Here is a 14938-nt window from a genome sequence, read left to right as displayed (position 1 = left end):
TATAAAAAACACTAAGATTGAAAAGGCACACTCCCATAAATTCATGTAATCCTAACAACTCTTGATTTAACCACTTCTTCACCTTCCATGTTAACAAATTCAGCTTTCAGACTGTGAGGAACTCCAGAGGGTTTTTAAGTTGTAAAATGTGAAGCACCAATCAGGACAACCCCTAGAGAGCAGACAAAAAGGATTTGGAGGAAGCCTTTTCCACCCCTGGCTGACGGTGTGGAGTGAGGTGAGAGTGAGCCACCCATGGCACTGGACGAAGGTGATGAAGTCACTCACTTCCAGAGGAGGAAGACTACCCTCTGCTTGACAGCCAGTCAGTTATAGGCAATTACCGCACTATAGACAAACCCATTGAAAATAAACTGTGCCTTGGCTAAGGTGAAGTTGTGTCAATAGTGCCTTGGTTAAGGTGAAGGGTTCTTTTCTACATTGGAAAATTATGGTTTTAAAGACTGGCAAAGAAAGAAGGATTTTCACAGGATATGAAAGCCATTACCTTGATGAGGTGCTCAACCTAGCATTAAAGTGCATCTCCCCATAATGGGCTACCAGGAGGTACTATGGAGCCCCTACCAACCTCCTTTCAACCTTCACTGCTGAAAATTAAAACTGGATTATCCCCATTCAGGTAGATTATAGCCCAGGCCTCAGGTATACTGTGTAAATTGCAAGAATCTTTTAAAATGAAAGTTAATTTATGTGATCTTGTTTTCTTGTTCCTTTTCATTTGAAAGCAGAAAACAAAAATAAATTCAAGTACATCCCACAGCTTCTTAGTCAAAAATTCAGATTTCATTCATCAGTCAAAGAAGAATACTTTCAGATCATGTTACTGGGTTATTTGTTAATGATTTAATCTCTAACATTTAACCCCTGATCTTCATTCTCCAAATTAAAATAAAAAAGTATAGCAATCCTTGTCCTCTTGAGACCAATAGCAAAGGTATTCCCAGTTTCTAGCTCTCTTCAACTTTATTTTATGAAAAGATAATTAAAACTGTGACAAGTATAAGCAAGGTATTTTGAAGATCTAAAAGCTTAACTCCACTCTGACTTAGAAAATTCCTATACCAAAAAAGAAAACAATCAAACTTCTCATAATGAATCCCGTAAACGTATTCTGTTTACTCACTCCTAGAGGTAACTAATAAAAATCAGACCATATTTTGATGTGGACCAATTCATTATCATCAAGTTAAGACTCTGACAGTGGGGAACCTCTTCATTGCAAATGGGTGCAGATAAGGAAAACCCTGCAAACAGGAAAAGATGAAAGAAATGTCCAAAAAGTGGTGTGGGTATATGGGTGTGGATGTGTTTTTAAAGGAAGGTGAAGGGTAAGAGACATGGCTGGGGACCTTCAACTAAGCCTGGATGAGATAAAAGAGTCTGAGTCCTCTAACAGAACTCAAAGAAGTAGACAAGTTCTGTACTGTGTCGTCTTCATTTTCAGTTTCCTGCTTTCCTCTCTAACTACAGGTTACAATTACCTAGTTATCTTACAATATCTTATCTTACAATAACAATTACCTAGTTATCTTACATCTGCTCTGCAGCTTTCTTATGGGCTGATCAAACTTAGCATGGTGAATAATTAAGTACTTAAAGATCTTAACACTTGCCAGTAAGAATTCCCTCTTTTGGAGAAACCTATATTCCAGTTGGTCATCAGTGAGCAAGTCCCTCTGTGTCTGTCTCTGCAACTATGAGGTTAATTTTATGAGCAAGGGACAGGCCTTCTATGCCTTAAGACCCGATGAGCCACCAAGGCCGGGTAGGAGTAAACTGTCCTGCAGTTACATGCTGTGTATCCAAAGCACTTCTTAATTCCCATGATGAACCAGACCCTAGTTCCTTCCCACAAATATCAAAACTGCATTCTTTTAAAATCTGACGCCACTGGCAAACGTTTTAACACTGTCCAACAGAAATTTTGATAATGAAAATGTTCCGTAGTTGTACCATCCAACAGGTACAACTAACTACTACCTATTGTGACTAAGGAACTGAATTGTGTATTTTAATTAACTTTAGCCATGTGAGGCTAGTGCCCATCTCACTGGATAGGGAGAGCTTCCTGTCCCTCATGATCACTTGAAAATAACTTGCCTATGGCAGCTTAAGGTTGGTAGCCTATCAATTCTTAGTATCTTGGAAAGCTTTCCTCTTTGAAAGCCTTGAGGCCATTTTTCTTATCACCTCACCCTGTCGGAAGTCTCCTAAAATTGCTTAACTTTACTCTGGGGACTAAAACCTGAAGCAGAAAAAGTGACCTTTTCTCTTTCCTGGAAGGGTTGAAGTCAGGAGTTTTCTAGCTCCCTTTGATGAGGCGGCAGCTCTACCTGGATCTCCACTCTATGTAGTTCCAACACCTTTGAGTTGGTCCATATATCCTTTCTGCCTTTGTTTCATTTTATCCAGCATTTGTGTGTGTGCACCCATGCACATGTGTGTTCGTACACTGGTTTTGGCGTGAGGGACCCAGCAGTTCGGTTCACCATGTTGCCATAAGCAGGTGTTGATTTTGATCTTTTCCATATCTTAAGCAGACACTACTGAAGACAACACTGCCATTCTGATTTTTTCTTTTTCTTTTTTTTTGGAGACAGTCCCACTGTGTCACCCTGGCCAGAGTACATTGGTGCGCTCTCGGCTCACTGCAACCTCTGCCTCCTGGGTTCAAGCCATTCTCATGCCTCAGCCTCCCAAGTAGCTGGAATTATAGGCATGTGCCACCACGCCCGGCTAATTTTTGTATATTTAGTAGAGATGATGTTTTGCCATGTTGGCCAGGCTGGTTTCGAACCCCTGACCTCAAGTGATCCACCCACCTCGGCCTCCCAAAGTGCCAGGATTACAGGCGTGAGTCACCACGCCCAGCCACCTCTGATTGTTTCAACTGATTAAATATAAAAGGACATTCAAGAGTGGACTCACCGTTTCACCCGTCCAGTACTATCCTGACTCAATTCTTTCATTCTTTCTTCTACTTTGTTCAAAATCTACAATTAAAAGAAAAATCAGTGGACTTGTAGAATAAGCTTCATGCAACAGCTAAATTACAGACCCAATGACTGAGGCTGTGTTGACAGAGCTGTACAAGACTAACCTGTCCCTCCTCCTATCCTCCAGCAGCCCGTAGGCCTGGCCCAATTCCACTTTCCCATATCAACTATCTTCCCTTCATGTTGCTGACCTAACCTTAGCATAAGTTAGCAATAAAATAATATGGAACAGGAAGGCTAAAGGGTACTGCAACTATAAAATCCTGACTAAAGGTTTTCTATTCCCTCCAGTGGAAAGTAAGATTACTCATACTCAGGCAGTTAAAAGGTAACACTGACACCCGGTTCCTAAAAATAACTAAACAACTACTTCTATTCTGAAATCACTTATGTGGAGGGAGGAAAGTTTAAAATTAAGTTAACTGGAAAGTAAGCAATGAAGAGAAAATCATTTTAATGCTAAGCTAAGCAGATATTATGATCCTTAAACACTGAGTAAATGGAAGTGAAAAACCAACACTGTCGATCTCTTCTTTGCCTTGCGCGTCACTGTCGTAACTCTGAAGGTCCAGCAACACCAATCCATGTGGGTAAATTCTCAAATTGGCAAAGCTACAAAGGAAAATGTAATTTTAAGGTTAAGAATTATATCAGTGCATTCCAAAAAAAAAAAAAAAAACAGATGTCACCCAATTAAGAGAAAAGACCACTGCTCTTTATTTCCCTAGAAGTATAGAGTTAACCTTCTTACTTTCTTACTAGGGCGTCTTCTTGGGGGGAGAAGCTACCAATCATTTGTGGAAGATTTAGAGGACATTACCAAATGCTAAGGTTTTCAAAACCGGTTCCTGGGACCAGAAAATGATTCAGTAGCAGTTCTGTGAATCCAATTTTTAAAAAGGTTCTCTAGGTAATTTTGCCACGTTTAGTAACTACTGCTGTAAGAGGAAAGGAGTATGGAGAAGGATAAACTGGTTTCTCTAAATTAACCTTCAGAGTTCAAACCAGACCCATTTTTTCCTAACTGCAGGCCAGCGGTAGTAAATTAATTTAGTAGGCACTCTGCAAAATCCAGTCCAACTGCCTGCAAACCTAATCCATCCCACAGTATGTTTTTGTAAAGCCTACAGGCTAAGTAAGAGTGGTTTACATTTTTAAAGAGTTTTTTAAAAAATGTGACAGCAACCTTTACACAGATCTTTACAGAAAGTGTTCTGACCAGCCCTTTATTTTTAAATTGAAATAAATATATTTGAGTGTATCACATGCACTAAGATGTATTTGATAAACTTTTGCTTCAGTTAGATGCATGTATTTGATTTTTTTTTTTTTTTTTTTTTTCTTTTTGAAACAGAGTCTCGCTCTGTCTTGCCCAGGCTGCGTGCAGTGACATGATCTTGGCTCACTGCAGCCTCCACCTCCTGGGTTCAAGCAATTCTCCTTTCTTGGCCTCCCGGGCAGCTGGGACCACAGGCATGTGCCACCACACCTAATTTTGTATTCTTAGTAGAGACAGGGTTTCACCATGTTGGCCAGGCTGGTCTCAAACTCCTGACCTCTGGTGATCCGCCCGCCTCCGCCTTCCAAAGTACTAGGATTACAGGCGTGAGCCACCACATCCGGCCTATGCATGTATTTGTATTGCATTTACACAGACGTGTATTTCCAGGGTTATGATTAACTCTTCCTATAAATAGGTAAAGAAATGTTTGAAAACTACTATATTCAAAGATGAATTCTGTTCAGAGAATACAGACAGTGTGCTTGGATTAAAAAATAAAACTAAAAATAATAAGCTAGACATGGTGGCACACACCTGTAGTTCCAACTACTTGGGAAGATGAGGCAGGAGGATTCCTTAAGCCCAGGAGTTTGAGGCTGCAGTGAGCCATTATCACACCACCACACTCCAGCCTGGGTGACAGAGTGAGACCCTGTCTCTATAAAAAATAAAAATCACAAAACTACTTAATTGTTCACCTTCAGCCCTTAAGTGACCTCAAAAATCAAGTACATGCCCAGTCTCCACAAATTCTTCTACGCCAGAATGAGAGGATCATCTTTCCTCTCCCCTCCTTTACCAGCAGCAGCAGAGAGGAGAGAGGAAAGAAAGAATAGAGAAATAACGTTCCCTTTATCCACTTGAGTGGTTCTAGCATGAACACAGAGAATGCTGGAAGGCAGAGTCAAGGATTAAGGTGCTCCTAGGGATAAAACCAGAAATAGAGGAGGAAAAATGTGATGGGGTGAAAATAGAGAAGCTAAATAAAGGTGGCTCAGGTCCTTCCCTCAAGCCCACACGTGGGTAGGAGAGGTGAGGTTTCAGGACAGGCACCTCAGGGTGAGTACCAGTTTACCAAGTGACAGAGGAAGATTAATGGAGAAAACTCTTAAAAAAAAACTAAGCTGGCCAGGCGCGGTGGCTCACTCCTGTAATCCCAGCACTTTGGGAGGCTGAGGCAGGTGGATGGTTTGAGCCTAGGAGTTTGAGACCAGCCCGGGCAACACCGTGAAACCCGTCTCTATTAAAAACACAAAAATTAGCTAGATGTGGTGGTGCATGCCTGTAATACCAGCTACTCAGAAGGCCGAGGCAGAATTGCTTGAACCCGGGGGGCAGAGGTTGCAGTGAGCCAAGATTATGCCACTGTACTCTAGCCTGGGCATCAGAGCAAGACTTGGTCTCAAAAACAACAAAAGCGTAAGCCTGTTCATTTGGTGGGGTTTTTGTTTTTGTTTATTGCTTTTCAAAGCAGCTTCCCAACAGTTCTTGTCACACAAAAAACCCTTTCTGGGAAGAATTCTATGTCTTCTGTACAACTGGAATTAGTGTCTATGGTAGAAACTTCAATAACTGTCATAGAGAAGTAGGCAGGGCCCAGCTGCAAAGGCCTTCAGGAGATTATACGAAGCGCAATTTTTCACCTGGGACTGGCTGGGAGCCTGCCACCAAAGGTTGTGGAGTGATGAGTTCCAATCTGCTGTGGTCCCCAAAGGGTGGACCACACAGTAAGAACAGTGAGAGGCGGCAGGTACAGGGAAGGTGTAGAAAGTTAAAAGTTCCTCTTCAGGCCGGGCGCGGTGGCTCAAGCCTGTAATCCCAGCACTTTGGGAGGCCGAGGCGGGTGGATCACAAGGTCAAGAGATCGAGACCATCCTGGTCAACATGGTGAAACCCCGTCTCTACTAAAAATACAAAAAATTAGCTGGACATGGTGGCGCGTGCCTGTAATCCCAGCTACTCAGGAGACTGAGGCAGGAGAATTACCTGGACCCAGGAGGCGGAGGCTGCGGTGAGCCGAGATCGTGCCATTGCACTCCAGCCTGGGTAACATGAGTGAAACTCCATCTCAAAAAAAAAAAAAAAAAAGTTCCTCTTCAAAGTTTCCCTTCTTGTTAAAGAACAATAATAAATGTTAGAAATAATAAGTTTCTTTCAAATACTAACTTTTTTCACAGCCTTCTTGTTTTCTTGCTTTTTGCTAAGCCCTATCTTATGTAGCTGTCAAGCATAAAAGAATAAGTACATTTTATGTCCTCGTACTTTAAACGAGATATTTGTACAAGACATGCTCACAGACACATAGTACATTCTATGTCCTTGTACTTTAATTAAATATTTGTGCTAGACGTGCTCACAGGCATCTCCCAGGTCGCAGCTTATGCCCTTTCCTTATTTAGGAAGGTTTTTCCTTTTCTAAGTCCTTTTGCAAGCAACTTCTTTTCCTTTGTTCTCCATTGCCTTTACCTATTTAGAAAAGTTTTAAGCTGTTAGCCAATCAGGTTCAATTTCGATTGTGAAGTCTGGTTCCAACCAACAGACAGCAGACACAGCAGTAAAGATCCAATGCGTAAAAAATAAATATGCTTGCCTTTCCTTTGTTCATTGTGCTTTTGCAGCAAGATAACTGATGAACAGCATCCTTTCTGCAGAAAGTAAAATTGCCTTGCTGAGAAAACTTTTTGTCTGAATGCTAATTTTTCCTTGCAGTACCTAGGAACAAGCATTCTGTCTCTAACAGAGGAGCTGAGTTTACATAATCCTGCAAGAGTCAGAGGGCTCTAGGACAGCTGCATCTTCTGCTTCCAGGAAACCATCCATCAAATGGGTCAGACCAGGGTAGAGAAGGATACAGGAGAGAGGAGGGTTTGGTGGTGGTGCTCACATGGGTCACCCGAGGAAGAAATCATCATCTTAGATACAACTGACGTATCTTCTAAACACACAGGGAGGTTTGTTACACAGAAATACAAGTCTAGGCTTGGGGAAGAAGGAGTAAGGATGTCTTTGAGAGTTATCAAGATAGAGAACAGCAATTAATGCAACAGAGGTGGGCCATGGAGACTTATAGAGAGAATAATGGAAGGGGTCCTGAGCTCAAAAAGTACAGGTTTCCCTCATCTCACAGCACTGCCCTCTAGGTCTCTGGAACATCATGGAGGTTGCTACTTTTTCCTTTAGTAGAAAAACAAGGGAAGAGAAAGTGGGACATTAAGGAAGCCAGTGGAATTCTAGTACTGGGTAACCACTGAGGTAATAGAATAAAACCCACTGAAAATAACCCATCCTGGAGCTCACATTTTTATTTATTTTAGTTTTTATTTTTATAGGTTATTTGGGCAATTGGTGGTGTTTGGTTACATGAGCAAATTCTTTAGTGGTGATCTATGAGATTTTAGTGCACCCATCACCTAGGCACTATATACTGCACCCTATTACATTTTTAAATTAATAGCGCAAATTACTAAGAATATTAACTAGTAGCTTTACATACTAAGCCAGTCCAGATATAATACAAACCAAGATTTAAGAAAATACCAAGAGCTCAACGCACTGGTTTCTTGTTATCAGTCATTTCTTAGTTTAGGCTTTCTTCTGCATTTTACCATGGTCTGTAGTAGCTGATAATCAGTCATAATAGTGCTACTGAAAGTGTGGTCAACTGTCCAGCAGCATCAGCATCCCCTGGGAGCTTCCTGGAAATGTAATCTTTCCCTGCCCCAGATCCACTTACTGTATCAGAAACTCTTGCAGTAGGGGCCCAGGAAGCTGTGTCTTAACCAAGTCTGAATCATTGACTGCCACTGCAAACTGCTTATGCCACCAGGGGTTCTTGGTCCTGGCCGCATAGAACTACTGGGGCTTTGGAAAAATCCAAATGTCCAGGCCCTGGGGCCTCAATTTCTGGGGAAAATGCCTGGGCATGAGTGTTTCATGAAAGCTCTCCAGAAACAGAGTAGAGAAAGACTTGGGCTCCCCCCAACCCAATTACACTTTTATTTCCAGAAATACCAGGCTCTACGAACCAGGAAGATGGCAAAGCGCTGCTTGAGGCTCTGTGCAGGCTGCCCCTGGGGCCCTGCAGTGCTCCTGCTGGCCAGCCTAGCACAGACACCCGCAGCCTGCACCCACCCTACTTCAACCCGAGCAAGGGCACCTGCAGCTCAGCATCCTGCAGCAAGAAGGCCCTGGTGTGCCCCCTACGGGGCTTCTGCTGCAAACTAGTGGGGACCCACAGGTGGCAGGCACCCCAACCAATCCAACCATCTGGACCCCACCCCATCTGATATCCATCCCAACCCACTCTGACATACCTGCTGACAGAGAGACCTGGGAAACACTAAGATAAGCAGCATCCTATGGTAAAAATCTTACTCCAGGGACTTAAGAGGCTGAGTTCCACCATAAACTTTTTACTCAAGGGAGCTGACCTACCGCTTGTGATGAGCCCAGTGAGCGACTCTGCCCCTGTCTGCTCCTGTGTTACTATTATGCTAAAGTCCCCACCAAGAGCAGGGCTCACCGGCCACTTCAGGGGGCATGCATTAGCAGGAGGCCTCATACTCCCCAGGTGCGGACCTGTAGTGACACTCACCTACCTCATGAATTATTCGTGTTACTCCCTTCAGAACATTACCTGTGGCTACCCTTGGAGGAGTCAGCCACAGAACTTTTCCTGGGCTCTCTCCCTTATGCCCACTCTGGGCGTTAAGTCTTAACAAAACACTTGTCTGGGAAACATGCTTAGCCTCCTGTCAATCTCTATATACATGAGACCTTAAGAACCTGTAGTCGGTAACACTCCCAGGAGATTCTGATGTGCAGCGAGGGTTGAGAAGCACCAAGTCCTAAGCCTCATCCTGAAAGATGTCAAAGGAGAAAAAAAAATACCAGACACCACCCCCACCCACCACTCTGTCACGTCTCTGCTCATAAGTAACTGGATCTGAAGAAGAGCACTGGAGACTGCTTACCTGCCATTCTTGTTTGTGTAGGTTGCTAAATAGCCATGGTCCTGCCAGGTGTGCACTGACTCTGCCATCCCCTGCTCCTGGAAAATGGACTGGAGGCCTTTTAGAATGGTCTCACCATCAGCTGGAGAACAAGGGGAAGAAGGCAAAATGGTCAGGAAGAAAGGTTCAGAAAGAAAGACAAGGAGGCACAGTTTGAGGACTGAGCCTTATTAAAAACAAACAAAAAACCTCAACAAAGTTGTCAGTGTCACTTATCCTTTGTCATGAGCTATAAACATTCTCCACCCTGCAAGGAAAGGCGATGCAGACCACCAGGTTACATGATGGTAAGAAGACAAAAACTGATCATAAATAGCTGTGCCAAGGATGTACACATATTCAGCCTAGAGACAGCGTAACAAAATATTCACACTAAGCAGAAATTAAAGAAATGCAAATAAACGCAAGTACAACAAATGAGATTCCAGTTTAGGTTAAATAAATTAGTGAGGACACAAGGTACTAGAAAAGGGATACCTGTCCACTGCTGATGAGCTGTCATATAAATGACAAGCTTTTTTTTCATATTTTTACAAAAATGATGTGTTTTGTTTTTGTTTTTTGGGTTTTTTTTGTTTTTTGAGACAGAGTCTTGCTTTGTCGTCAGGCACCAGGCTGGAGTGTAGTAGCGCAATCTCGGCACACTGCAACCTCTGCCTCCTGGGTTCAAGCAATTCTCCTGCCTCAGCCTCCTGAGTAGCTGGGACTACAGGCGCTTGCCACCATACCCAGATAATTTTTGTATTTTTTTTTAGTAGAGACAGGGTTTCACCATGTTGGCCAGGATGGTCTCGATCTCTTGACCTCGTGATCCGCCCACCTCAGCCTGCCAAAGTGCTGGGATTACAGGCGTGAGCCACCGCGTCCAGCCAAGGATGTGCTTTTATAACTGGAAAAAAATATCCAACAGTAATGCCCAGTGCTCAGTAACATAGTTCTAAATGGTAGAACCTGGACAATGATTCCATATGGGACAATCTGCTGGCATGTCAGTCTCCCCACCCTACCCCCATGGTGCCAGAAGCCAATCCTCCTATCTCCCATCCTGCCCACTGTCCTACTCCCAAAAGTGCCATCAGTGTTCCCAGGTAGAACTAAGGTCAACCTTACAGAAAGTATATTAATCTCTGCAGGTTCACTTGAAGCCAGGATCTTCAAGAACATCCAACATTACAATACTTAGAAAAAGGGGTAAATGTAATTTGTTCTTCGGTAGTTCCATCTACAAAGCAGGCATTCCCTAATAAAGGTAAAACCAAGAACCAAGATATAACAAGAGGAATTACTTTTTTTTTTTAAGATGGAGTCTTGGTCTGCCACGAGGCTGGAGTGCAGTGGTTGCTCACTGCAACCTCCACCTCCCAGGTTCAAACGATTCTCCTGCCTCAGCCTCTAGATGCACGCACCACCACACCCAGCTCATTTTTGTATTTTTAGTAGAGACGGGGTTTCACCCTGTTGGCCAGGATGGTCTCAATCTCCTGACCTCATGATCCGCCTGCCTCGGCCTCCCAAAGTGCTGAGATTTCAGACGTGAGCCACTATGCCCAGCCGAGAAATTACTCTTTACCGTCCCACCAGCCCTGTGAAGGCTGGCTCCTGCGAGGGGAAAAACAGCCTGTAAAAGTATCAACATGAAGCATCTCTGTGACCTGAATAGATGTAAAAGAAAAAGCAGGCCGGGCGCGGTGGCTCAAGCCTGTAATCCCAGCACTTTGGGAGGCTGAGGCGGGTGGATCATGAGGTCAAGAGATCGAGACCATCCTGGTCAACATGGTGAAACCCTGTCTCTACTAAAAATATAAAACATTAGCTGGGCATGGTGGCGCGTGCCTGTAATCCCAGCTACTGAGGAGGTTGAGGCAGGAGAATTGCCTGAACCCAGGAGGCGGAGGTTGCAGTGAGCCGAGATCGCGCCATTGCACTCCAGCCTGGGTAACGAGTGAAACTCCGTCTCAAAAAAAAAAAAAAAAGAAAAAGAAAAAGCAAGCAGTCACAGCTGATTGCAGTGTGGTTTGCCACGAAAATTACATTAGAATTCCTACCATAAACTAAGTAGTGCCGAAATTAGAACTGGGAAGTTAAGGATTTTTTCACTATGCATAAAGACTCTATCTCTAGTGACTCAGAACTGTGTTCCCAAGACCACTGAATGAAGGCTACAAATGGGGAGTTTAGAAGCCAAATTGGACAGGTATGTCTTATTCTGGCCTGCACAGGCTTTTTTTATTTTTTGAGACAGGATGTCTCTCTGTCACCCAGGCTGAAGTGCAGTGGCATGATCTCAACTCACTGCAACCTCTGCCTTTCCAGCTCAAGTGATCCTCTTGCTTCAGCCTCCCAAGTAGCTGGGACTACAGGTGCAAACCACCACGCCCAACTAATAATTTTTGTACTTCTTTTGTAGAGACGGGGTTTTACCATGTTGCCCAGGCTGGTCTCAAACTCCTGAGCTCAAGCAATCCACTTGCTTCAGCCTCCCAAAATGATGGGATTACAGGTATGAGCCACCACACCCAGCCCCTGCACAGATTTTTTTAAAGTGTAAATTAGGGCTGGGCGCGGCGGCTCACACCTGTAATCCCAGAACTTTGGGAGGCCAAGGCAGGAGGTTCAAGAGGTCTGGAATTCAAGACCAGCCTGGCCAACATGGTGAAACCCCCATCTCTACTAAAAACACAAAAATTAGCTGGGCATGGTGGCGTGTGTCTGTAATCCCAGCTACTCAGGAGGCTGAGTCAGGCAAATCACTTGAACCTGGGAGGCAGAGGTTGCAGTGAGCCCAGATCATGCCATTGCACTCCAGTCTGGGCGACAAAGACTCCATCTCAAAAAAAAATAAAAAGTATAAATTAGCTGCCATTTAAAAATCAGAAGATTTCACTCTCTCACACTGTAGTGGGTATAATGGTGGCACCAAAAAGATATACCCACATCCTCATCTCCAGAACCTGGGGATGTGACTTTCTTTGGAAAAGGGTCTTTGTAGATGTAATAAAGTAAAGGATCTCAAGATGAAAGCATCTGGATTATCCAGGTACCCAGACCCTAAACCCAAGGACAAGTGCCCTTTCAAGAGAAGATAAGATACACGGAGAAAAGGAAGCAGGTAACATAAGACGGAGACCGAGATTAGAGTGATTAAGAGCCACACACCAAGCCCAGCACAGCCAGAAGTGTACCAAAAGCTGAAGAGGCAAGGATGGATTCTCCCCTAGAGCGTTCTGGGGAAGCATGGGCCTGTTACAATTTGATCTCAAGCTTCTGGCCTCCAGAACTGTGAGAGAATACATTTCTGCCATCATCAGCTACCCAATTTGCAGTACTTTGTTATAGCAGCCCTAGCAAGCTAATACACCTACCCAAAATTCGTTTTCAACTTTAACAATAGCAAAAGGAATAGTAAAGTGGCAGTGAAAACATCATATTCAGAATTGCCAAACAGAGCAGTTGATAGTCCAACCAAAACTCACAGGCAAAATTTGGAACAAAACTAGATGACAGTGTAACCCTAAATCCCCAAACAGGTATAGGTAGAAACAAACGGGCCACAGCCCTGAGACCTGTGGGGTATCAGCAATTGAGAGAGGAAGAAGAGAAAAGGCAAAGGGGCTTTGGACAGCCCTAAGTACTAAAGGAACTTCTTCTAAAAGTCACCAACAGGTGTTCACCCCCAAAAAGTGGTTTCCTCCCCCTTAGAATGCAGGGTCTGGCTAGCCAAAGGGGATGTAGCTGAAACCTGTGAGGACTTGGGTAGGGTTGATGTCAGGGTGGTCAAGCCCTACTGATGGCCAAAATGAAAGAAGCTCCAGGAAAAAGCCCCATATCAGGGAGAGACTACCAGAACAGAATCCACGACACATTCCCACGGTGCAAGCATCTATGAACACCGAGCAGTGGTGGCCCAATGAAACATTAAGCTCTCGTTTGTTCCTAGCAAAACTGTGCCTTTGGGAAAGTCGTTTGGCAGAAAATAATCTAGCTTGCTTTGCTATTCTGAAATTGGTTTCAGGGAATTAAAAGCGAAGATCTGAATTGTTTTCCCAGAACTGCAACATTTAGACTGAATTCTATCTCACTAAAATAAAAAAATCTGATTTCAAACTTGATAAGATAAACTAACCTTGTGCAGTTTGTGTTTGTCACTGACAATGGAGGTGGCTTGAGTGTACCCTAGGCAGAACTTTCCCTGAATCTGAAGAGCCATTCTGAAACTAAGCAATCTCCCCTTGGCTAGAACAGATGTTTTCTGTTTTGAAAGCATATAAAATAAATCATCACTCCTGGTAAATGGCCTCAAGACGGTTCTGCTGGCACATTACGAAATAGAACCCGAACCCCCATGCTGGTGAATGAACAATCTAGGCAAGGCCACCCTGCATATAATTGACCAGGCTGTGCAGTTAACGAGGACTCTGGCCTGGGTGAGCTCGGGTGAACTTCGTCCCTTAGGCCAAGGAAAGGGAGTGTCTTTGTCTGATCTATGCAAAGGCCTTGACTGTTGGCCAAGCCCAGCATAATGGCCATCCCCTTTTCTAACTGGCACAATTAGAGGAAAGGCACCATGTGGGCTAAAGAAGGCCCTCCGGCCAGGTTTCAAACAGAAGGAAAAACTACACAAGAAATCCAATTTGAAGTATTACTTGTTTCCACACTATAGACTTACCCACCAAGTTCAGTAAAAACAGGCCAAGGCTGAACATATTTTTGGAAGCTCATTTACCCACAAGCCCTGTTCATTTGTGTGGCCGCCTGATCCCCTTGGGCATCTGAGCATGCTAGTCTTGCCAGGAAGGTGTTATGGGGACATCACCATTTTGCCCACCATCCCTCTCCCTTCATCCTCACCTTCGTCCTGATTGGGGCCTCTCCCTGTCACTCAGTCCTTGGGGAAGACACTCTAGGAAGGGGAGCTAGAGCTGAAGACTCCGAAGTAATCTTTTTCCAAATCAGAGGGTTTTTTTTTTTTCTTTGAGATGAAATTTCGCTCTTGTTGCCCAGGCTGGAGTGCAATGGCGCAATCTCGGCTCTCTGCAACCTCCGCCTCCCAGGTTCAAGCGATTCTCCTGCCTCAGCCTCCCAAGTAGCTGGGATTACAGGCATGTGCCGTCACACCCAGCTAATTTTGTATTTTTAGTAGAGACAGGGTTTCACCATGTTGGTCAGGCTGGTCTCAAACTCCCGACCTCAGGTATCTGCCCACCTCAGCTTCCCAAAGTGCTGGGATTACAGATGTGAGCCACCACACCCGGCCCCAAATCAGGGTTTTAAGAGAAAACAAAGCAAAGCACGAGGTGGTTCACTTATGTCATCTTGATCCCAGGTGCTCAATAAATGTTTTGTGGGCAAATAAAAAAGTACTTTTTTGGGCCGGGCGCGGTGGCTCAAGCCTGTAATCCCAGCACTTTGGGAGGCCGAGGCGGGTGGATCACGAGGTCAAGAGATCGAGACCATCCTGGTCAACACGGTGAAACCCCGTCTCTACCAAAAATACAAAAAATTAGCTGGGCATGGTGGTGCGTGCCTGTAAGCCCAGCTACTCAGGAGGCTGAGGCAGGAGAATTGCCTGAACCCAGGAGACGGAGGTTGCGGTGAGCCGAGATCGCGCCATTGCACTCCAGCCTGGG

The 14938-nt window shown here is 44.3% G+C and overlaps 1 protein-coding gene across 1 annotated transcript in view; it reads right to left on the bottom strand.

Annotated features, from left to right (window-relative positions):
• Positions 1–14938, bottom strand: part of SMS (spermine synthase) — a 61300-nt gene that overhangs the window by 23805 nt on the left and 22557 nt on the right. Inside the window, exons 2-4 of the mRNA XM_032286119.1 lie at positions 9273–9393; positions 3536–3629; positions 2950–3014 (exon numbers count right to left, since the gene is read on the bottom strand). Coding sequence (XP_032142010.1) covers positions 2950–3014; positions 3536–3629; positions 9273–9393 — 280 coding nt within the window. The remainder of the gene's footprint in view (positions 1–2949; positions 3015–3535; positions 3630–9272; positions 9394–14938) is intronic.

This window comes from Sapajus apella, unplaced genomic scaffold (assembly GCF_009761245.1).
Source record: "Sapajus apella isolate SASKATOON/1434 unplaced genomic scaffold, GSC_monkey_1.0 scaffold17, whole genome shotgun sequence".
Taxonomy (NCBI): Eukaryota; Metazoa; Chordata; class Mammalia; order Primates; family Cebidae; genus Sapajus; species Sapajus apella.
The sequence above is the reverse complement of the archived record's forward strand: the minus strand, read 5'-3'. Positions and strand labels throughout refer to the sequence as shown.